Source organism: Marmota marmota, unplaced genomic scaffold (genome assembly GCF_001458135.2).
Source record: "Marmota marmota marmota unplaced genomic scaffold, marMar, whole genome shotgun sequence".
In the NCBI taxonomy this organism is placed as follows: domain Eukaryota; kingdom Metazoa; phylum Chordata; class Mammalia; order Rodentia; family Sciuridae; genus Marmota; species Marmota marmota.
The window spans coordinates 3,791,486-3,817,426 of NW_025999977.1; the positions used below are offsets into that span (position 1 = coordinate 3,791,486).

Genomic DNA, 25,941 nt, shown 5'->3' on the forward strand with positions numbered 1-25,941 from the left:
CCCTTCCCGTTTCTTTATTTATTTTTATGTGGTACTGAGGATCAAACCCAGTGCCTCACATGTGCGAGGTGAGCGCTCTACCAATGAACTGCAGCCCCAGTCCTACTGTATTTTCTTCTAGTCTTTTTGCTATACTTTTTTTGGGGGGACAGTGGAGGGTGATGGGGACAGTACCAGGGATTGAACTCAGGGCTCTCGACCACTGAACCACATCCCCAGCCTCGATTTTGCTGGGGCTGGCTTTGAACTTGAGATCTTCCTACCTCAGCCTCCCTAGCTGCTGAGATTACAGGCAGGCACTACTACACCTGGCTATACATTTGTATTTTGACATAGCTGTGTTTTTAATAAACTTAGAGGATTGCATTTTGTTTTTATTTAATGTATTGTGAACATGTTAATATATTTAAGATATTAAATATTTCACTGGTGTACAATGTACTTTTGTATAGACAAATTTTAATTTTTTAACCAAATTTCTTCTGATTAGACACATAAGTGGTTTGCATTTTTCATGCTTATAGATTTGTGTGTGTGTTGAATATTTTGTACATATTTTATGAATATTTCAGATTATTTCCTTTAGGTAGATCTCTACACATGGAATTTTGGGGTCTTGCTCACTGCTTCCTAGGCACCGGCCAGCTGACTTTCCTAACAGAAGGCCTGACTGCCTAACTCAGACTGCTCACTGGTGATATATTCCTTTTCTCTCCTCAACTTGATTTGACTTGTAACCTTAACAATGGTACCAGATACTCTAGTATTATTGTATTCTCTTTCTTCCAGGTCCAATGGGATCTTCTGATCTTAGATCTTATTCAATTCCTTGTTTGGCATAGACTTTTTCAAACCCTGTGGCATCTTGGTTTCTCTTGGTGCCTGTCCTGGTTCCTGATTTCTAATTAAGCTTCAGATATTTTTTCATTGTCTTCTGGCTGTTCTGTACTGACCTTGTGGCCTCCTTCTTCAACCCTTTGTTGAGGCCCTCTATGCTCCCTGGCAGGCCCATCTCCCTCTCTAACCCCCATTCTATCTCTATTTTATCTAGTTGATGAGTGTCTGCTCATTTGGTTTCTTGGTTGTTAATGCTCTGTTTCTGCTTCAGTGAAGCTTGACTTTGTTAAGTTTTGTTTGGAGCCTGAGTCAAGTCTGATCTCAGCTGTGCCCACGAGGGGTTGGGAGTGGGACATTCCTGCAGCTTTTGTATCGCTAGAGCTCCCACTGAGAACCAGAAACCCACTCCACAGTACTGTTTTTCTTCCTGTTCCCAGCCCCCACTTCCTTTGGAGATATTCACCAAGTTTCTCTTTCCCCCCTGAGGAGTGGCTTGACCTCTTAGTGCTTCTGTGGAGCAGGGTGGAGGAACCACGTGGAGGCCGATGCCTGGGCAGACTTCCCTACTGTGCAGACAGCGGGTCAACCACAGGGCCCAAACGAGGGTGAGCCATTTGCCTCAAGTGCAGAATTTAAGGAAACCCCTTAAATCAGTAGTGTCAGGAGAAAGAATATTTGTGTGTTTAAAAAATAAAAATTAATGCAAAAAGATCTGATTAACAAAATATGAGAATTTAAAATAATGACAGGATCACTAACAGTGCTGTGCCCAGCCATTCTGCAGCTCCAAATTAATGGAAAAATCAGTAATGTTGAATTTATCTTTGTGTTCAAGATAAGGATCTCACTCCCCTCATAGAATTCCTGGCCCTGGTTTTACACCAAAGGCAGAAATTTTCCTGTTACATAATTTAGCTCATCAAATTGGGACTGGTGTGCCTCTAGTCCTTCTTGGAGTCTTATCCTCTTGACAGGCCTCCATGACTGAGCTTACATTTCATCTGATATCCTTCCATTGGAAGGCTAAATACTCTTCTCTATGATTGCTTTCTGATAATCCTAGGTAAAAGCCATCTTCCCAACATCCCCAGATGAGTGCTCTGAGTGGTGACATCTTTTTTCCCCGAAATATACTTATTTTTAACTGAGACATAATTGGCCATAATTATGGGATACAGTGTAACATTTCAGTATATGTATGCAATGATGATCACCAGATCAGAGCAATTGTGATATCTGCCACTTGAACATTTGCTATTTCTTTGTGTTGACAACATTCCAAATTGTCTCTAATCATATTTTGAAATATGAGTGGTGGGGATCTCCCTAACCCTGATCCACGAAAGAAAGAAAGAAAGAAAGAGACCAATGCAACTATGTACCCCTTGTGACTGTCCTTTTCCAAATAGATTTTTGACCATTTTATTCCTGACCTTCTTACATTAATGCAAGGTTATGACATTAATGTGTTTTATTTAGAGACAGGGTCTCACTGAGTTGCTTAGAGCCTCTCTTTTGCTGAGGCTGGCTTTGAACTCGGGACCCTCCTGTCTCAGCCCCCTGAGCTGCTGGGAGTACAGGCATGGGCCACTGCGCTCCGTGTAAATCTAGTCTTTAACTTAGAATTTATAGCTCATCAAGTGCATTTTTTTTTTTTTTTTGTGGTGCTGGGGATTGAACCCAGGGTGTTGTGCGTGCAAGGCAAGCACTCTATCATCTGAGCTATGTTCCCAGCCTTAAGTGCAATTTTTAATGCTCATTTAGGTTCTGGACATTTGTTAAAGGAATCTGTACTTGTTAAAATTATTGAAACTCAGGATTATATCAGAGTTGGCACAAGGTATTTTAGGATTGTTGGAGAACAGATATTTAATCCAAGTTAGATTAAGCAAAAAAGGAATTTATTGAATAAATACAGGAAACCTCCTTGAACTGAGAAGCAGGAAGCTAAACTAGATCCTAAGGGTTTGGGAAGTTTATCAAGTGGCTCTTTTGTCTGTCTGCCTCTCTTCCTTTGGAGCTTCAGTTTTAGATTGCATCTTCTTCCAAGGGTCTACTTCATTCCCTTGCCTTTTTTGCAGAACACTCTTTTCTGATTATCTGTGACATTTGTGACCAAAACCATCTCGTCTGCATGCTTGTATAGAACTATCTGATTATAATTCCTGGCTCATTACTTCAGATTCTCAAGGGAGAATGTGAGCTAGCTCTCCCCTCTGGTTCAGTTAGCTATGGCAGGGAAAAGGGGTCACTTGATATAATATATCTAATCATTATCTCAGCATGGAGTGAAGAGTATGGTAAACTAGACCAATGTGTTTCCTACGGTGAATTAAAATAAAATGCTCATGTGAGACAGACTGGTGTGCAACAGGTAGATATAATTAGGGTAAGAAAATCAGGGTGGGCATGGAAGGAGTAGGTGTTCTTTTGGGTGAAAGTTCCCAGAGAAATCCTGGTTTGACTACACTTGAACTTAGAATTACAAGCTTACTGGCTAAAGAGGGGACAAACATTTCAACTGAGAATACAAGCAGAAACCACTGAGGTATCTAAGGACACTTTCAGGAGTTCAGCATGGGTTCCAGAGTGTGATCCACCTTGTATGTCATGTTAAGGTTGTAATTCAATCTTGTAAGTGGTCAAAAGCTAGAGGAAAATTTTAAGTAGGGAAACCACATGATTTGCTATTAATTTATCAAACATCTATTAATTATCATGTACTAAGTCTTAAGGATTCCAAAAGAAGTAAAAAGTTCTTCTTGAATTTTTATTCTCTTTGGTGAGTCATTTTTCTAGTGCCCTACCCAGAGAATAATCTAGTATGTTCTTATGGATTTGTTTACAGCATCCAGAGACCTTAAACTGGTATGGAAATAACAAGTGACATTTCAACCAAGGTGACAAAGAGTGGTTCCCTATTTGCCTTGGATTGGAGAGATGAACATTTTTTTACAATAGCCCCAATGAAATTACCCCAATGACCATATATGTAAGAGAAAGGATGAAAGAGTTTATTCAACAAAATACAGGTACAGGCCAAATTTGTGGTGATAATATGAAAACCAGGGTGACTTCAGATAAGAGAGATTATTTTAACAGTCTTAAGTTCCTTTTATCGAGCAGAAAATAGGGACAGGATGTTCCAGATAGAGGGGAAAGCATGTGAAACCTGCAGGGAGGAAAGTTCTGGTTAGAGTTGTGAAACCTTAGTGGTGTGGGAAGAAGGGGATGGGGGGGAGGGATATTGGGAGATAGGGTTGAGTGAAGAGAGAGAAATATTCAAATTGTAAAGCCTCTGAAATTGTCATACATTGTTGGTGGGAGTATAAAATGGTATAGCCATTATGGAAAAAGATTGGGAGTTTCTTATAAAATTAAGAAAATGGTATTTATACAAGAATACCATCTCTACTCTCAAGTATTTATACAAGAAATATGAAGAAATTAGAATGCAATAGAGAAAGGCTTTTTTAAAAATGTGTAGAGCTTTCTTACAATAGCCCCAGTGAAATTACCCCAATGACCATATATGTAAGAGAAAGGATGAAAGGGTTTATTCAAATAATGGAATATTAATCCGCAACAAAAAGTAATAAACTGTGGACACATTTAACAATATAAGCTATTATGATGAGTAAAATAGCTTACATAAAAAAGCAAATTCTAAATTAGGCAGAACTAATAATAGATGAAAAGAAAAAACAGTATTTGCCTCTGGTAGGATGTGAAGATTGTATGGAAAGGGGTTCAAGGGATTTCAGTGAGATAGAAAGGGTTTATAACTTGATGGAGGTTTAAGTTACATGTGTGTATGAATTTATCAAAATTTATCCAATAATATACTGAATATTTGTACCTTTTACTGTAAATAAATTTAATTTACTTCCTACCTTCAATATGAACCATGAACCCTACATAGTCATGGTTCTCTAGATTAACAGAACCAAGAAAATATATATTTATAATAAAGGGATTTATTAGATTGATTCACAGGATCATAGAACCTGGAAAGTTCCACAGTGGCCATCTTCAGCAAGCTGGAGAGCCAGAGAAGTCAAGAGTAGCCTCAGTCGAAGAAACTGGAAGCCTCAGAACTAGAGACCAGTGATGCAGCACTTATTCCAAGGCCAAAACCTGAGAGCACCCCAAGGGCCGTTCATTGGTTAAGCCAGAGTCCAAAGGCAAAGAACATGGAGTTTGATATCCAACAACAATAGCAGCAGAAAACACATCTGCCAGAGCAGGAAGAGTGAGAGCACCAGAATGAATGAGTATACCCCATCTTCTACTATTTCAGTGCCTTTGGTTCCCCAGCCTATTAGATGGTATTTAGGGCAGGCCTTTCCCCATCAGTTACTACTCACTGACCCACACACCAATATTCTTCATTAACACTCCTACAGACACATCCAGGCATTCCTCAAACCAGTAAAGGTGATACCTGAGATCTGAGCTGTAGGTCAGTGGTAGAATGTGTGCTCAGCTTGTGCAAGGCCTTGGGTTTACTCCCCAGCATCAAATAGGAAGAAAAAGCTGACATACCAAATTAACAATCACAAACCCTGAACACTAAAATACATATGCTAAAGTATTTAGAGTGAAATGCATTGAGTCCTCACTGACTTGGAAATTCAACAAAAATGAGATGAGTTGATGTTTAGATAGATGGATGATAAATAGACCATTAAGCAAGTATAACACAATGCTAAAATTTGTGGACTATAGATAGTGGGCATATGGATATTTGTAGTACTATCTTTTTGACTTTACTGTGTATTCAAAAAATTTTATAAGATGGATAAAAAATATGAAGGTTCTCATATACTGCTGTATTAAGGAATTTAGATTTTGGCTTGGGGGGACTTGTGAACATGTTTTTTTTAAAAAATTTTATATTGTTGTTAATGAATGTTGTTATTCATTTATATGTAGTGTTCAGACTCGAACCCAGTGCCTCACACATGCTAGGCAAGTACTCTACCACTGAGCTACAACCTCAGCCCCATTTGTGAACACTTTTAAGAGGAATTATTAGATAGGAGTTTTTGAAGAGAAAGGTGTGAGGCACAGAAACTTAGGACTCTTTTGTAAGAACTTAGGTTCTTTTGTAAGAAAGAGGAGGGCAGGAAGGGAGTGGAAAGAATGGATTCTGGATTGGGGGTAAAATGTTCAACACATGGTGAAATCTACTTGAGTGATGAGTAAGCTAGGATGGGAGGAGATTGTGAGCTGTTGCCCTCTCCTGGGTAAAGGACCCTATCCTAGGGGCTGATGAATGAGGGTGACAGCATGGCCATGTCGCCTAAACCTCAGAGGAAAGGCTTTAACATGAAATGAAATTGGAATGCTCTGGAATTAACCATTTGGAGCTGAGGCAATGTCAGCCTGGTTTTTGAAATGAGAGCTTATTTCCTCCCACAGCTAGGAGAGCTGGGACAGGATAGGATGACCTGGATAAAGTATTTGTATCTGGAGACCAGTTCTAATGAAACTCAAGTAGTTGAAGACTTTTATATCATGTACCTTTGATGCCAGTACGTATCCCATAATGAGATCAGCACACAAAAGTGCCCTTCCTGGAACAGAATGCAGTGCTCCTCTAACCTGATCTTAGTACAGAAGCAATAAGTAGAAAACTAAGTAAGCTTTGAAGCATAAAGTTAGACTGGAATACTATGGAATTAACTGTTGGAAGCTGAGAGAATGTTAGTCAAAATTTTCTCTTTGCTGAACCCCCTTTTCTCCTTTGGAGACTGCACCAGTAACACAATAGAAATTGTGGTGGAAATGATTGGATCCAGAGCTTGGGGGTCTGCAGCATGGGGGCTGATGCATCTGGGCACTGACACAGTTCCCTTGGCAGACCTCAGCTACTCTGTTGGCACAGTACTTACTAGAAGATTACAGCAAGTATCTCAGGAGGTGAACATAGTTTCTTCCTGAGAGGCTCCCCACTCCTTCAGGTGACGCAGGTGTGGGATTGAACATGGGGCTGTGAGATTTCTTTTCCTTCTCAATTGAAGTGGGTTTTCATTTCTAGCTCAAGTGTTGTTTTTGAGAGAAGAAATCATGTGTAGGACAAGTGTTTGTTATTGTGACAGCACAGAGAGCTGCACCATGAGCATATTGCCTGAGGACGAAGGTTTCAGGTGAATCCTCATGCTGCTCTTGATGTGCCTGGCTGGTCTGCACAGGGTTTTCGCTGTGGAAGTGTGCAGACTACTTTGTTACCGAGACATGGTCTATCAATGTATAGCCCTTTTAAGTCATACTGGATTCTAACTTTCTGCAAGAGTAGAACCATGTGGAGTTTTTAGTTGTTATCATTCTCACTTTGTTGTTTTGTTTTGGCATCCTTTATAGTACTAGGCAAACAAGTTGTGTAACAAAACACGTGGGTCTCTACTGTTGCAGCAGGCTCTGTGGTGGTGGGTAATAGAGATGCCACGGTGGATTAGTCATCGTCCCTGCCCTCGTGCAGTTTAAGTGTACAGGGAAAGGAAGCATTAAACCAGGAATTACCACAGAAGTATTTCATTATACTCAAGCTGTGTCCTGAAGGAAAAGTAAAGAATGTTGTGCATAACAGGGACTTAATCAGATCAGAAGGGACCAGGGGTCAGGGGCAGTTGGGGAAGGTTTAGCCAAGAAATAGCATTTGACCTGAAACCTAAAGGATGATTTGTAGGATCAGGCCAAGAGTGGGGTGAAAGAGGCAAAGAGAGAAGCGCAGGCAGAGATTCCTTAGGCAGGTTGGACAAAGCAACTATGAGAAGCAAGAAGGCTTGTGGGTGGAACAGTCAGCGGAGGAAGGCTTGGTGGAGTTGGGAAGGAGGCTGGAGAGATTGCATCCCCTCAGGCCTCACAGGCCATGGACAGCATGGGAGGGGTGAGAAGCCACTGAGGAGTTTTGCCCAGCTGAGTGGTATTCAGTTTCTTTCTTCAGAAGATCTGTATGGCTGCAGTATGGAAAACAGAAAATGGCTCAGTTTGACCTGGGGAAGCTGTTCTGTGGATTTCAGTGAACAATGAACATGGCCCTACCAATGTCTCACTGCTTCTTTCTACATTTGCCGCATAGCTAACCCCAGGGCAACAGAGCAGTGAAGATGTAGTCAGGGAGCTCAGGGAAAGGCCCTCTTTAGGCTCAGTGTTTTCTGGTTCAGCATTTTACAAGCCTCTGATACGTGTGAACTAATTTGATTTCTTAAAATTCTTCCCTTTTGTTCTGGGCAAGCAGGTACCTTTCATGAGGGGGGGAAAAATGACAGTTGGGAGAGGAATGCTTGCCAAACCCTTAAAGCGGACTCCCTGAGCTGGAGGAGATGTTCCTCAGTGGCCACAGTCCTGAAGAAGAAGAGTCAGTTGCTCTGTGTCCAGCCTGGGCTGTAGCCTTGACTGGGTTCTGTTGATGATTCTGTACACTGCCAACATTCACCAAGCTCTGATTTTTGTGCCCACAGCCCTACTGGAGAGGGAGCTGAGTGCCTCAAGTCACCCCCATCTGGGTGTTCTTTTTGCCTAGGGAAAGGGCTGCTTTGACATGTTCCCCAGAAGGAGCTGGCACATGGTGATTTTTAATTTGAGGCAAGTGATGTTAAAAAAACAAACTCCAAGACCCCACTAAAAGTCATTGTTGACACATGCTTCAGATTGACCTTTTCTCCTGTAAAAGCTTTGCTGTGCTCCTTGCCATCTGTTCTAGAGTTTTAAAAATTGTTTCTTCTGAAACTTTTGCCAAAGTTGCCATCAGTGTGAGTAAATCCTGGATAGGTAGGTCAGCTTTTGGTCATCAACAAATGCTGCACACAGGGCATCCAAGTTCTCACTATAGAGAGGACTCTGTTACTAGATGGCAGTGCTAGGGAGGCCACTTAGTCTTTTCTCTGTGCTTCAGTCTCCCTGTTATTCTGGTGACGATGGTAATACTGGCTCTGAAATATTCTGGTGGTAATACAGGCTCTGAAAAGATTGAAGTAGGTCATCTAGTTCAGACCTGGCCTGAAGATAGGTTTTCCTTAACCCAAACAGAGTTTAGGAGATTTTTTTTTTAAAAAAAAATCTGTAACTTGGATTTACAAATCAAAAAATGTCACCTAAAAATTCAGCTTCTCTTGGAACCCACATGACTTGGCATCCCTTAGTTCATGTCCCTCCATGACAACAATCATCTAGCCTTGAGTGGCTGCCCCAGGAGTGGGGGCATGCACTTCTTGATTTGCCACGGTCCTCACCTCTCCCTGAGATCACCATGTCAGTGAGAGTGCCATCAGCCTCTCTTTGTACATTTTGTGTACACTTTGGGTTGTTTTCCTTCCTTTGGGTTGTTTCCTTTGACTGTTAGAAATCTGGGCTTGTGGCTTGATCTCAAGAAGCTATTCAGACTTAGAACTTTATAAGTGAGGCCATCAGGCAGATACAAATGGGCTTTTGGGTAGGAAGGGTCTCCTAAGTGCTAGTGCTTTGCCTGTCTTTTAATTCTCCCACATGCTGTGAGGAAGCTCTCAGCTGTTGGTGTCAGATAAGAGCAGCCTCAGGAACATGGTAGTGTGCTTCAGGATTTGAGGCTAACCTGTTGGGCTTCAAAGAAATACTACATTGTGCATGTAGTGACAGAAAACCCTCCCCAGAAGCCACCTGGATGCATTTATGCCCATGGTGGGCCATGAATGAGGGCTGTACCTGTGACTTGCAGTGGTGTAGATTCTTCGTCTTCATAAAATACTTTCACAGAACCACTGAATATTTGGGGGGTTCTTTTTTCTTCTCTAAAACAGAGTTGTTCCCCTCTTTTCCTAGCATCTTTTCCAGAATTACTATTAAACAGATAAAAGCAGGGCTTCTTTGTTTGAAGCTGAGAAGGAAGCTGTGTCTAGAGCCTGACCCTTAAGCAGAGCCAGTTTTTCCTCATGCAGCTGCTGTGGAGCCATCTGTACTCCTGGGTTTGGAGGAATCCTGTTGAAACACTGCTGATTCAGTCTTCATTTCTGCAGATGAGGAAATGAAAGCCAAAGAGACCCAGTAGCTTGTCCAGGATGGCCCTTTACTGTATATCAGCTAAGTAACTTCCACTCTCATTGAGTTTTCCATCTGATCCTTTAGAAAAGCTTCAGAAGACTGTTTTGTGTTCATTTTCTCTTCCTCAGGTAATTAAGAAAAAAGCATTCATTAAGTAAGTAGCTTCCATTGAGCTTAACCTTATTTTCAAAGATAAGCAGTTTGAGGGCCAGGAAAGTAGAAAACAGAGCAGAAAATGGGCCTGGATGGGAGTATCCTCTGGCTCTGTTGACTTGTGTCTCTGGGTCTCAGACAGGAGGGTGTCATTCTTGAGGTGTAGATAGGACTTATATTAGGAAGTGAGCTTTCCTTTTACCTGCAGGAAATATGTAGGTGGCAGTTTTTAGTGCCTAGAATCTAGGCCTGATTTTAAAATATCCAGCAAAACCTCCTTGGCAGCAAATCCAGAAACCCTGTCTCAGCACCCTGATGGGCTTTTTTGTCTCGTGTTCCTGGTCTAATCATTCTCATTGTCTGCCCAGCTGTTTCCCATCACTACTCAGATAATCATGTTGGTGTCTTTCTTCTCTGTCTGCTCACCTTACCTCCCCCATCTGTCACTTTCTTTTGCCAAGTGGAAGTCACTGGTGTCCTTCTTCATTCAGAACCAGGCCTGGGCCTGGTACCATCCAGTGTGATTCAGGACTTGATACAGAGCCAGGAGAGGTACTGCTTACTTCTTCCAAAGCCCTCTTGCCAATGTTGAATTATTTTTTTAAAATTTATCTTTAAAAAGTTTCAGTTGAAGATTATGATCTCTTATTGATGTCATAAATCAGAGATTTTAGAGATGACATAATCTCCCACACACACCGCCCAGGTAGCCAGATGGAGGTTGTAGTACATGGCCTGCTTACTTCATAGGTCTGTATTACAAAGATTGAAACAGGGCCATGCAGTACCGTCCCCACCTGTGTAGGACTAATAATTGTATTTTAAATTCTCGCTCACCTTTTTCTCCCAGTGGAGGACAAGACAATTCTGTCTTCTTTGCTTATTTGAAAGGTAGAATTATCTCAGTAATTTCACTGGTGACTCCACAGTCCTATGCTTATTAAAGCCTTTTATCAGGAAAGTTGTAGAAAGCAGCTGATCCTAGGAGTTTAGAATCTGTAGAGATCATGAAGGATCTATAGGGAAAGCAAATTAAAATCACAAATATCAATGCACACTAAGGTGAATGGCTAAAATGAAAAAAAAAAAAACACCCATAATACCAAGAGTTGATAAAGATATGGAGCAATCATGTGGCTCTTGGAAGTGTGAAATGGTACAGCCATGGTAGAGCACTATTAGGTAGTTTCTTGTAAAACCGAATATACGCTTGCTGAATGACCCAACAGTTCTATCCTTGGGAGTTTACCTAAGACAAATGATTACCTATGTCCATAAAAAAAGACTTCTGTACAAATGTTTAATTCATAATAACCAAAACCTAGAAATAATTCAGATGTCCCTCAATGGAATATCTATACAACACAAATGAGAGAGAGAGAGAGAGAGAGAGATCCCAAACTGCTGATTACATGTAACAATAATGAGGATGAATTTCAGAAATATGCTGAATGAAAGCAGCCAAATACAAGAGTATGCATTATATGACTGTATTTATTCTAAGGCAAACAAAACCCTAGAGATGGAAAAAGTAGGGGTGAAGTTATAAGTGATGATGTGGGGGAGGATGGGAGATTATCTGCAGAGGGGCATGAAAAACTGTTGGCAGTGATAGATCCCCTTGTATGATAATTATGAAGGTATAAAGTTGTGAAAACTGTACACTTAAAACAGATATATTGTGTTATATGTTAGCTTGAAAAGAATGAATACTCTAGTACGAATTCTACTACCAACTAGCTCTGTGTATTCTTGTGTAAAGAGCTTAGCTCTTTGCATCTTGTTCTTATTGGAAAAATGGAGACAATAGGTCACTTACCTTCCTTATTCAGTTATTGTGAAAATATAAGTGAAATAATTCATTTTGAAATGCTTTTAAAATAGTCATATGGGTGGAGGCGCTATTCCTTTTGAGTCAAGAAGGGCAAGAACTATAATAACCATTGATGAACTAATATGTATATTTTGGAGTTTATTTGCAAGTTATCTTTTAACTTTGTGGAATGTGGGCTGTGTCATTTCCTTTCTTTGTCAGTAAAATGAAGGGGTTAGACTAGATCAGAGGTAGAAATCCCAAGAAGCTCAGAATCTTAAAGCTTTTAAGATATGTGGTTTGCTCATTTTTTGTTTGTTTGTTTGTTTGTTTTAGCCTCTGCAGTGTTGGCCTTTCCAGCATTAATTTAAAACATGACTTGTTGCCAGTGTTTAAATCTGGAGGTTTCACATAAAATTTTGGGTTTCCAGCTTTTACTTAGAAATTAATGTTGCTGACAAAACTGAGTCAACATTCTTACATGATAACAATTTGGAGTTGCATAGTAGCTGTCCCTTTGTATGGGTCATGCTCATTAGTTTCCCATAGTATCCACCACACTCTGTCTGTTACCTTTTCTATTCTGTGTAGATCGATTAAGAAAGTTAATTCATTATTGAATACTCGCTATTTGTTAGGTATTATTCTAGGGCATGATGATCCAGAGGGGAACCAAACAGACAAAACGTTTAAACTCATAGTGAATTGTAAATATCCTTCTACATTTCTGTAAAAAAATTAAGGAGAGAAAGTTAGACCAAGCCTGCTATATATTTCAGGGAAAATGGTAGAAAGTATATTTCTTTGTGTAAGTAAAAAAAAAATTCCTACATATTTACTAGGCAGAGTGTGTCTGTGTCAAAATTATCCTCCTTACTTCACTTAGTAGATCAGATCCTTTCCTTCTGTGATTCATTAAATGCATGGATGAGGTTATCATAGTGTTTCACAGAATGCCAAAGGCAGAGAGACTGGCACAGGCCAGTTAGATTTCCTTACCTCTGCTTAAACCATCCTCTTTGCAGCTTTGGGTTTTTCTATTTAATCAAGATCTTGGGATGCAGCTGGGTCTGAAATAAGCACCTCTATTCAGTCATCTCTGTTGGCAGCCTCTTTTATAGTAGCTTGGATCCTATCCAGGCTGAGAGTCAGTACCCTGATACATGTGGTGAACCTGGACCAAGAAGTAGCTTGTGTGCTGTTGTCTCCCCTCTATCTTCTAAGCAAATAGTTTGCACCTCTATTTGGTCAACTACATGGTGTTAAGTGACTGGCATCTTAAGAGTGACAAATACTACGAAGCTTTTGATTTTGAGCTCATGGTTTAAATCCTTCTCACAAACAAACTACCCTTTTATAGGCACAAATGCTTAATAATGTGGTTCCATCTATATTAGGATTAGTAATTCTTTGCTTTGCTTTTATATTTATCATGGTCATAGGTTTCAAGACTCTGGACTGTCTTTTCTCAACAAGTTGTGCTTGCTGATTATGTGGTAGGTGACCTATTTCACTCATTCTGGCTGGAAAGGGCATCTTGCTACCTATGCTGTTCCCATCTGCTACAGCACTGCTCCCATCTGGTGGCAACTATCTCAAATTGCAGCATCATCTACCTTCTAAAAACAGGTCCTTTAGTGGTTCCAGGCATCACACATTGAAATGCCTTTAAAATGTGTCATATATGGGTACTGGGTGGGAGAATATCCCATCAGCTCTTCAGACAAGAAAGGCAAGAACTAATATATACATTTTGGAGTTAATTTGCAAGTTCTCTTTAACTTCATAGAACATAGCTATCAGTAAAATGAAGGGGTTAACCATGTCCAATAAAGAAATACCATTTCTACTTTTTATTCTGCAGCATTGTCAGAGGTCTCCTTTAAAGGATATTACATGTTTTTTCTCTTCCAAATGTGAACTATAATGGTTTTTGGACAGTCAGGGGACTGATACTGCTGTAGGTTCTGTCTATAGCTTGCATTGAGACTCTTGAGCTTCACTCGGTTTCTCCACCCATATAGCAAAATTCTTGAACTTAATGCTATCCAAGAGTACTACTAGTAGAGAGTGTGTAGTGTATGATATTTTAAAGTATCCAAAGTATCTGTTAAGTGAATACCCACTTGGACTATGTACAAAACAATTATGAATATAAGTAGAAATTTTATAATTTATACTACCACTTTCTCTAGTTCTAATATGCATCAGGGTCTGGGGACAGTGGGACATACCTGTAACCCTAGATACTTGGCAGGCTGAGGCAGTAGGGTCATAAGTTTGAGGCCAGCTAGGGCACCTTAGCAAGACCCTGTCTCAAAATAAAAAAAGGCTAGGGATGCAGTGATAGAGTACATATGAGGCCCTGGGTCCAATCCCCAATATCACTGGTAGAAAAGAAAAAAAATAAAGTGTATACATCCATGGTTTTAATAATTTTGGGGAGAGAAAAAGAAGATAAATAATGCTGCATTAAAATTACATATTTATTACAGGACAAATTCTGATACCCTAAAAATTAAAATATAAATATTATGCATCTTAGCATTTAGGAATTTGGGGGCTGAGGTTATGGCTCAGTGGTAGAACACTTGCCTAGCATGTGTGAGGCACTGGGTTCTATTGTCAGCACTGCATATAATAAACAAATACTCAAAATTCTAGAATTAAAATTGATAATGAGTAATGTATGATAAGAAGATGGGAAGTGGTATTGAGATACCAGGATTAGAGACATGGTGTTTAAAATTAAAGACTGGATGATAAAATTTCATGTTTATCTGAATGTTATAGAAGGTAGTGGCAGCAGGTTCTGGTAGATTGCTACCATAATGCACATTTAGAACCTCTAATTTCATTAAAAACGTTCTTTCACAGAATTATGTGTGTGTTTTATGAAAACACAAAACAGTGCTTCTGAGTAAGACTTTTTTGGTTGCAAGGAATAGAATCCTACTCAAGTTAATTTGAAAAAGTGTAATTACTATAAAGATAAAATAGGAAATGCTATAGGCATTAATAGACAGGTACTGAAGGGCCATTGAGCCTCAGAGGAATTAGAATGGCACCTGAGACTTATTTCTGTAGAATAGCTATTTATTGATCTACAACAAATTTGCAGGTGATTGCTAGCCCCAACACCCAGCTTCACTGAGCTGTATCCTCAATACATTCATAACCTCAGCCAAGTTCCCATACTGATGAGTTTTCCCTGGGTTCACACTACCAAATTAGTGACTGGCTCTGTACAAAGAATAGCCTAGTGATTTTTTTTTTTTTTTTTTTTGCTGCTAAGAGTAAATGGACAACATATGCAAGCTAAATGATGAAGGTATTCATGCAGGCCAATGGATGCAGTGTTCAGTATAACTGCTGCTCATTCCAAAGCCTTTGATTTTGATAGTCTTGCCATACCTTGTCTAGATAATTCTCTTAATAAGGGCATAGAACACCTCATGGTGCTTTGGGAGTGAGGTTGAGGTTAAGAGTTCTAAGAATTTGTGAAACTTTACACTCTAAGAAATTTAGAGCATTTGGAATTTCCTGTTAGAGTTATATAAATTTCTGTTAATGAACCGGGAACTGTCTTTTAGAGAAGGGTTAGTGCATATGTTAAAAAAGTCTTCCCAATAATTGAGTCCTAATATCTGCTATGTAGAATAGCACTCTTATACCTGTATCTTGGATCTTTTCAATTACCCATAAATTAGGGAGGGCAGAAGGAATCCTCAAGGTCTACTGTTAGATTTGAATTAGGGATGGAGTGAGGAAAAGTGAGAAGAAATTGAAATTTCTTGAAATAAATCAACAGCTGTGTGTGTGTGTGTGTGTGTGTGTGTGTGTGTGTAGTATGGGGGATTGAACCCAGGGGTGCTCTACCACTGAGCTACATCCCCAGCTCTTTTTTAATTTTTAATTTTGAAACAGGGTCTCACTAAGTTGCAGAGGTTGGCCTCTGACTTGTGATTCTCTTGCTGCAGCCTTGTGAGTTGCTGGGATTATAGGCTTGTGCCACTATGCTCAGCTCACTTGACAACTCTTTTTTTTAAAAATATCTTTATTAGTTATTGATGGACCTTTGTTTATTTATTTGCTTATATGTTGTGATGAGAATTGAACCCAGTGTCTCATATGCTACGCAAGTGCTCTACCACTGAGCCACAATCCCAGCCCAACAACTCTTTTTAATAGCAATTATTGAAATAACTTTCTAGCCTTTCTGAGAGGGAAAGAGTACTGGACTTACATGTAAAAAATAAATCTTGATTTGAATCAAATCTCTTTGAGCCTTTGTTTTCATAGGAAAAAATAACATCTAGCCTCAGGATTGTGGTAAGAATTAAAAGAGTATCAGAAAGCTTAGGATGGAGGTTAGAGTGTAGTTAGGTCTTTTTTCTTCCTCTGTGTACTCATCGGTTATTTGTAGGCTCTTTGAAAGATAATTACTGTTCTTCCTTGATCCCTAGATACATGTTAGGAACATTTCTTGCTCCTGAGTCCCACAGATAATATTTCTTGAGTTCTAAGCATCTAATACCTCATGGCAAATACCCTTTTAGGCCAGGCCAACCTTAAGAACTGACTGATGGTGGCATTGGTACCATTAATGATAACAGTACCAACTTCCAGCCAAATAGTCATCTGAATGGCTCTTTGAATATGACTCAAAAGAGCTTACATGTGTATTTCTCTCGCAGGTGGATTTGCTATCGTGTTTCTGGTGAGGACAAGCAATGGGATGAAATGTGCCTTGAAACGCATGTTTGTCAACAATGAGCATGATCTCCAGGTGTGCAAGAGGGAAATCCAGATAATGGTAAGGCTGCCCCTTGGACCTGGGACTGCTGGCTTAAAATGGGGGGTAGAGACTGTTTCCTCTTATAAGAAAGCCACGGGGGTGTGTTCCCTTTTCTGAGATGGCAGAGGCCTCTGGACAAGTGGGAGTGAAGAGCCAGGAGATATAGAACCCTGTTCCTGCCTTGGTCATCTCAGTTGGAATTTGAGGAGAAAGGAGCATATTAGAGAACTGAACAATTTTTAGATCAGAGAAGTAGTTTGGGGCCCTGGGAAAAGCTTATTTAATAAACCTGTTTCCCAGAAATCATTTGTGGCATACAACCTGGAAACCTGACTTTCCAGTGAGCCTCCTCTTCTAGTCTTGTCCTTTTATCAGTTAGCAATCCCCAATCTGGGCTCCTCAACACTCCATGAATGTATCCTTATACAACTTTACATTTTGCACATGTATTTATTTCTACCTGGAATGCTTGTAAGGTAGAAACCTTACAAATATGATTCCATTTGTAAAAGTCCAAGAACAGTCCAAATTGATCTATGGTGCTAGAAGTAAAATTGACCAGGAAGTGGCATATGAAAATTTTCTAGGTCATGCAAATCTGTTGTTTAGGTAGTAGTCACACAGGGGTATATAAATATTAGAACTCAACTGAATATATTAAGATCTGCAATTTATCATTAATAATTCCTCAGTTTTAAAAAAGCATACTAACTTTTCGAGATTCAGATTAATATTCTGTTTAAAGAAAAAGTCTCTATTTCCCTATGTGCTTCTGGATGAAATAATATGATGTCTTGAAAATAATCAGTTGGTTTGGAAGAAAACAAGATTGATTGGTCATGAGTTGATGATCAAAGCAGAGTGATGGCTGCAGGAGTAGGTTAGAGTAGTCTCTTTCTTTTACCTTGGTTTGACATTGTGCTTAATAAAAAAAACCTTTAAATATGTAGACTGTTTTTCCTTTGTTTTCCACAGTACTTTTGTTTATACTAATTATATTGCTTAACCTGTTATGTTTTAAGTCATTCTGCTGTCAGAAAGTAATTACTTAAAATCAGAAACTTTGTACTCCCACACACTGCTTGACATAGAATAAATGTCTTAATAAATTTTAGAAGAAGTGGATATATAAATAATGGTAAGAGCAGATGCATATGTTCACCCAGAGATGATTCCTTTGTATCCTGAATCTTAATACTTTTGTAAAGAATTTCAAAAACTGCATGGGGCTGTTAGTGTGTACATTCCACCAGGCTTTGCTTGCCTTTGTCCACCCCTTGTGGCGTCACTTGCCCCGTGGCAGCTTAGAGTAACTAGTTGGACTGCAGTTGGGCTACTTACAGAACTCAGGATTTTAGAGAGCTGGGCACTACTTTGGATTCTAGAAAACTGAAACTATTTGGGAAGGAACTGCCACCATTGCAGAACAAGCCACCCACCCACTGAGGCTCGAGACCATGTGGATATGTGGATCTATCTGCAAGGTGCCAATTTCCTTCTAGTTCCCTGCCGTGCAGCTTCAAGTTACCATTCCTATATTCTCCTTGTTCCTCATCCTCCCCCTACTTGCAGTATGCTTGCTCAGTGCTCACACACTTTCTTTGCTTTGCTGTTTTCTTCTGCTTAGGATGCTCTTCTCATTCATTTACTTGTATTAGAAAAGCAATCACATTCTCCCATCATTTAGGAACATGTTTGAGTACTTACTCTATACTGGCCAGGCATTCTAGAGGAGGAACTAAGAAGCACAGGCCCACAAGTACCCACAAATTAATGGACCTGACCTGATTAGGAATTAATTTACATGGGTTCAGGTCCAGGCCCAGTCATGCATTAGCTGTTAGAGTTTTGTTTTTAGTTCAGTTTATATTTTTCAAAAGCTTACACAGTCAAATAGTTGAACTGAGATTATAAAAGAAAAAAGAAAAGGAAAAAAAAAATCAAGTAGTCCCTATAAGCTCTTCATAGGACATTTTAGGGTTCCAGAAGTAACCATAATAGTTGAGTCTTTTGATGTATTTTAGAATAACATGCTACTATTGCTTTTCCCTCCATTTTATCACCTGTGGGAAGTAAAGATTTAGCTCTCTTTCATCCCCTATATAGCCCTCTCCCTAAATACCTTATTTTCATGCCCCATTCTTTCAAAATACCAGTAAATTTTGGCAGTATGTTGGTATGTTAGTATTAGTTTTTACATTATTATATAAGAAAACTATTCCTGCTTAATCTTCTAGTAGACTGTGATTACCAAACCTTTCCCATTTAACTTTTTTTACCAGATTAATAATTATCTTATTTTTCCTCTTTTGATCTCAGTTTTCTCTGTACTTTTGACAGTGTAAAAGTAAAACTTCCTAAGTTATGTAAATCACTTTTTGAGTATTTAGATATATTTAATATTATATCTGTTTTTAATCATTTGAAGATTTCTCTCCCAGTCTTCTGACTTGATGGAGTCAGGACTGGCTACCTCATCTTGAAATCTCCTAGGCATTCCCTTTGCCTTCTTTTTTTCCTCTTTTGCTTTACTTTCTCATGTTGGTGGAGCTGGTCCTCCAGTAGCTTCTTGATAATGGATTATACTTTTGGTATCAAGTCTAAGAAATCTTAGCCTAGCTCTCAATTCTGATATTTTCTCCTATTTTTTTAATAAAACTTTTATAGTTTACATTTTACATTTAAGTCCATGATCTATTTTGAGTTCACTTTTATATAAGGTATGAAATTTTGGTTGAGGGTATTTTTAAATTTTTTTATTTTTGCTTATGGATGTCTGGTTGTTCTAGCACTATTTGTTGAAGAGGTCATATTTCCTCTATTGGTTATTTTCATTAAAAATTAGCTCGACTTAGTTGAAAGCATCTATTTTTAGACCTTTCTCTATTCTGTTCCTTTTGAGCTGTTTATCTCTCTACCAATACCACACAACCTTGATTAGTGTATAATAAGTCTTGAAATCATACTGAGTTCTCCTATTTCCCCCCCAATATTGTTTTACCTATTCTAGTTCATTTCACCTTTTGTATAAATTTTAGAACAATCTGATTCAGAATATTTATGTCTATAAAAGGTATTGCTGGAATTTTGATAGGAATTACATTAAACCTGCATTTCAGTTTAGCAAAACCTGACGTCTTTTCTATGTTTAGTCTTCCAATAAATGAACATAGTAAGTCTCTTCATTTATTTATATCTTTGGTTTCTTTCATTATCATTGTGTAGTTTTTCAGTACACAAGTCTTGATTGGGGATATACCTGGGGGTATAGTGGCATTTGGCTTGCCTAGTATTCTTGGGGTCCTGGGTTGAATTCTCAGTACCAAAAAAAAAAAAAAAAGAAGAGCACAAGTCTAACACATGTTTTTAGAATCATATCAAGTTGTTTAGTTTTGGTGATTATAAATTATTGTTATTATGTTTTTATGGTGCAGGCGATTAAACCAGGGCCTCACTCATGCATACTGCATTGCACCTCCACTAAGCTCCACCCCAGCCCCGTGTGTTTAGTGCCAATAGGTAAAAATTAACTTTTGTATGTTTATCTTGTATCTTGACACTTTTCTTTTTTTTTTTTTTAATTTTTTATTGTTGGCTGTTCAAAACATTACATAGCTCTTGATATATCATATTTCACACTTTGATTCAAGTGGGTTATGAGCTCCCATTTTTACCCCATATACAGATTGCAGAATCACATCAGTTACACATCCATTGATTTACATATTGCCATACTAGTGTCTGTTGTGTTCTGCTGCCTTTCCTATCCTCTACTATCCCCCTCTTGACACTTTTCTATACTTGCTTACTGGCTCTGTCATTTTGTGGATTCCTTAGGGTTTTCTACAAATGATTTTATATCATTCTTTTTGGTTTGTATCTCTCATGTTTCCTTTTCTAGCCTTAGTTGCCCTGACTAGAACTTGCTGTACTGTGTTGAATAAGAATGACGGGTGAACATCCTATATTTATTCCAAATCTTAGAAGGAACACAGTCTTTTATTATTAAGTGTAAGGTTAGCTTGAGTATTTTGTACATTTAAAAGACTCAATTTGAGGACATTTCCCCTGTATTCCCATTTTTCTAAGAGTTGGGATTATGAGTAGGTATTGAATTTTTTAAGATGTTTTTTCTTCATTGATTCATGTGATCATGTGATTTTTTTTTTTTTTTTATCTTTAGCATGTTAAAGAAAAGCAGATTGACTTTTCAAATATTGAACCAGTGTTGTATCCCTCTAATAATCCATTTGGTCATGGTATATGTTTTTATCTATTGTTACACTCTCTTTTGCTTGTATTGGATAGGAATGTTTACATCTATATTTATGAGGGAAAATGGTTTGTATTTTTTAAAAAACTTTTCGCCCCTAGTTTTGGTTTTGGGATAATAATGACTGCATATTATAAATTGGGGACTGTTTTCTTCTCTTCTGTGTTCTGGAAGAGATTGCATAGAATTGGTGTTGATTCTTCATTAAAGCATCTGGTAGAATTCTCTAGTGAAACCATTGGGGCTTGTAGATTTTTATATTGGGAGTTTCAAAGTAAAAGTTTAGTTTCCTAATTGTTATGAGACTCTTTGGATTATTTGTTTTATATTGAATGAGTTGTCATATTTTCTGTTCAAGGAATTGGTCCATTCGTTTAAGTGATTACATTCATGCTACTATAGCTTTTTTGTTTTGTTGTGTTTCAGTTTTCCAACAATTTTAATTTGAAGCCCTGTGATTTTAACCTCTCTAGGGTCAGACTTCTCCCTGATCAAAGCCACATCTCTAGCCCTGCTTTCTTAGCAATTCTAAGAATTATGAAGGGAATTAAAAGGTATAATATGTTTTCTGATATGCTAAGTCTTGTGTTTTAGTAATCAAAGAAGCAGATTCCTCTCTGTACTTACAGTGGTGTAAGGAAGGGCATATGGCACCTAAATGCAAAGAGAACCATCAGTGGTTTCACCAGAGTGGTTTTACGTTTTATTCTGATAAATGCTGTCTACCATTTACTAGAGTCTTGAATGTGTCCTTTGATACATCTGGATGTATGCTCTGATAGAACCAAAGGGATTCTGACTTATGATGGACTGTTGGAGGTGTGACTTTTGATGTATTTGCCTGAAGGAAAAGATTAATTATCTTCAAACTTAAAGGGGTAAAAACAGTGATAGGAAAGATCTAAAGCTCAGAATGTGTTAAGCACTGTTCTGTGTTTATATCTCCTGCCCAGATGGATTACATCCTCATTGAGTTTCATAATGAGGACTCTGAGCTGACACTGGTGATGTTGAAGACTTGCTTATAACAGAGAAGCAATCAGATAATTCAGGGCAGGCACATGTTTTCATATTTCCAAAAGAGAGGAGGGTAGATTCTGTGCAGCCAGGAGCTCAGGATTGATATGAAACAAGATCCCTTTAAAAGATGCTTTGATGCTATCTTTAGTGTAAGAAAGTTGGGTTGTGTGTGTTTACTTGCTACATATTGTTCAAGTTTGCCTGAAAAAAAAAGAAAACATTGGAAGGATGAGGGTAGGGAGAGAATGAAAATGATTCCCTCTCAGGGATGGAGACAGGATTAGGAAATAGGAGATAATTGTCTAATACTTTGTACTATTTGAATGTTAACATAGCACCCATTGATCAAAATTGAATTTTAATCTGTATTGTAGTCACTTGGATGAGTAAACAGGGATCCAGAGAACCTTCAGGTTCAGTAAGTGCAGCCATGTCACACCTATGTTGCCTTCTTTTGGGGAAGTTTTGGGTTAGGGAGCTTAGGGAGATATAGTCAATCCCATTGCTGTGGCTTTTGGCCAGTTGTTGAAAGGGACATTCACTAGAGTTCTGTGAGCAAGATGGAACATTTATACCGGCCACTAATACAGTTAGGTATAAAAGCTACTGGTCATGGGGATTTCGATTAATGGTTTAATATTGATCTGGAGGAAACTTTCTAAGAAAAAAGCACAGTACCTTTCCATTAATTTTATGTTATTTTACATGTGGTGAATAATTTGCTTAAAGAAATAAAAGACATACTTATCAATTATGTACCTAATATAAGGTTGGAAGATAACACCTACCTTGAGTGATAAAGTGATCCTTACAAATTGGAGCAGTGGACTGATTATAATGAGATGAAATAATAAGGTGAGGTCATATACTTAGATTTTTATTTTAATCAACTTTACAAGCATTGTTCAGGGGAGGCAGAGATTAAACACAGTATGAATGGAAAAAGACTTAGGTATTAAGTGGTCACTTAACTCAATTTGAATGTATAGTGTGATGTGGCTCCCAAAAGAAAAGAAGAATGTAATTTTAGCTACATTAATAGAATTATAGGAGGTAGTAGTGCTGGTTTACTCTGCATGACTCAGACCAGGCCTGGAGTATTGCATTTATTGCCTGGAATCATTCTTCTCCCCACCCCCGCTAGTGCTGGGGATTGAACTCAGGGGCCTGTGCATATGAGGCAAGCACTCTACCAACTGAGCTATATCCTCAGTACCTCCTGGAGCTATTCTTATAAAAGAAATTATAGCAAAGCAAAGAACATAAAGTTGGGAGCAGCCAAAATGATCTTAAAAATCATGTCAAAGAAAATGAGAATGTTCAACATAGAGATGAGATGACAGTCTAAATAATACTATTTCACCTATTTATGAAGTGAAAAATAGACTCAATAATTTTGCTCTAGAGAGTACTGATTTATAAGATCAGGAGGTAGAGGTTCTGCTGGATATGAGGAAGATTTGTCCAGTGGTGAGGACTATGTGGATGGGAGGCCTAAGGAAGTGGCATTATTCCAAGAAAACTACTTATCAAAGTATATATTGGGGATTCACATATGGGCTGCCCCGTTGCTCTAGATCAGTTGTACTCAAAAGATTTTTTTTCTTTTGTTTATTTCCCCTGTGTGTTTACCTTTTAAAAAATTTATTTATTCTCAGTTTGCCATGCTATTTATTGAGCTAAGCTGAGTGCAGTGGTGTACACCTATAATCCCAGCAACTCCGGAAGCTGAGACAAGAGGATAGCAAGTTTGAGTCCAGCCTCAGCAACTTAAGGAGATCCTTTCTCAAAATAAAGATAATGGTCGGGGGTTGTGGCTCAGTGGTAGAGTGCTTGCCTAGCATGCTTGAGGCACTGAGTTTGATCCTCAGCACCACATAAATGTAAAATAAAGATATTGTGTCCATTTAAAACTAAAAAGTAAATATTAAAATAAATAAATAAAAAGAACTGGGGTTGTAGCTCAGTGGTAAAGGGCTCCAGGGTTCACTCTTCAGAACCAAAAATAAGTAAAAAGAGAGATAAAATTCAAATTCTATGAAAATTAACCCCTTTAAAGCATATGGCTCAATGATTATTAGTATATTCATAAGATTATGCAATCTTCAGCTTTAATTGCAGAACACTTTTGTTAATCACTCCAAAAGGAACCCCCTTACTTATTAGTAGTGACTCCCCTTATTCCCTTTTCCTGCCCCTGGTGACTGCTAATTTACTCTAAGTTGCATATTGTGGGCATTTCATGTAAATGGACTCGTTGAGTATGTAACCTCATATATCAGACTTCTTTTACTTACCATAATGTTTTTAAAATTCATTCATGTTGTAACATGTGCCAGTACTTCATTCCTTTTTATAGTTATGTGGTATTCCACTGTATAAATATACCATGTTTTATTTATCTGGTCATCAGTTGGTGGACATTTGTTTTCACTTTTTGGCTATTTTGCATAATGGTGCTGTGCCGCAGTCTGGCTGGGCACAATCAGGAGCCACTTGTCAAAAGAAACTAACTTTATTTTTAGAACCACACACGCCAAACAAAACAGCCTCTCAGGAAAAACCCTCAGAGCCTCAACTGCCACCACCGGCTTTCCACAAGCCTCTCTCTCCCACACAAGCTTCTCTCCACCTCCCACAATCCTCCTGCTCTTGAGGCCGATTGGCTGGGTCACGTGGACGGAGCCAAAAAAGTCCCCCAATGAGCAGCTCCGTGGTCTGAAAGGGCAGGGAAACAGCCCAATGAGCATCACCGCAGAGGAGCCAATCAGCTAGATGTTGCTGGGGCCAAGGAGCCAATCAGCTAGATGTTGCTGGGGCCGCTGTGAGCCAATCATCAGCCGGCAGCTGGAAGTTTGCTGGGGCCCCTTCGGCTGTGGCTCTCAACAGTGCTGTGAACATTTGTGTATGAATTTTTGTGTGAACATAATGTTCTCATTTTTATGAGTATATACATAGGAGTGAAATTGCTAAGTCATATCATAACTACTTTTTGAGGGACTGCCAGATTGTTTTGGCAGCTGTACCATTTTATATTTCTACCATCAATATCTGAAGGTTATAATCTCCACATCCTTACCAACATTTTTTTTTTTTACTAGTTATGTTTTTGATTATAGCCTTCCTCCTAGTTGGTGTTGTTGGGTTTTTCTCAAGTTGTTAATTTTAATGAAGTGTAGTTTTTCTGCCTTCTCCTTATGATTTGGGTGTCATATCTAAAACCCCATTGCCTAACTTTACCACAAGGAATCATCGACATTTTCTGTGAGGAATTTTTAGTCTGTTGATCTATTTTGAGTTGATTTTTATAAGTTGTATGAGTAGGGATCCAGAATCATTCTTTTGCATATGATATGCACCACTTGTTGAAGCACCACTTTTTGAGAAGACCATTCTTTGCCCAGTGAGTTGATTTGGCACATGTGTCAAAAATCAGTTATATATAAATTTATGGTTGCTACTCAGAGGATCTTGTGCCAGCATATAAATCAATGAACTGTTTGTTTTCCTCATAGGTAAAAACTCACTAGGGAGAAAAATTATCTTAGTGATTTGATTGATTTATGTCCTGGAGCAAGCTATTTTTCTCCTTATAGACTGGTAACCATATAAACAAGCAAATATTTGTCCACTACACTAGATATTGCTTTATTAAGTACCACTGACCAGGAACAGCAGTATAAACCTATTATAAACTTAGAACTTCGGGTCTTATCCAGGGCCACTAGATTAGAAGCTGCTTTTTATCAGGATCTCCTGGTGATTTATATCTATTTAAACTTTGTGTTATTTTTCTCTTAATGTGAAAAAAATACCTGAGAAATAATGATAAAGGAGGACAAACTTATTTTACTTCATGGTTTCAGAGGTTTTGGTCCGTAGTCACTTGACTCCATTGTTTTGGGGCCTGTAGTGAGGCAGAACATCATGGCAGGCAGAGTATGGTGGAGAAGAGCTGCTCACTTCATGGCCACCAGGAAGCAGAGAAGGAGGGGCACAAGATATATCCTTTCAGGAAAGGCTCCT

The 25,941-nt window shown here is 38.7% G+C and overlaps 1 protein-coding gene across 16 annotated transcripts in view; it reads left to right on the forward strand.

Moving 5' to 3' along the window:
• Aak1 (AP2 associated kinase 1) overlaps positions 1-25,941 on the forward strand; it is a 165,305-nt gene that overhangs the window by 54,286 nt on the left and 85,078 nt on the right. For all 16 annotated transcript variants that reach the window (XM_048804173.1, XM_048804177.1, XM_048804179.1 and 13 more), the window contains exon 3: positions 16,522-16,640. In XM_048804173.1, coding sequence (XP_048660130.1) covers positions 16,522-16,640 — 119 coding nt within the window. The remainder of the gene's footprint in view (positions 1-16,521; positions 16,641-25,941) is intronic.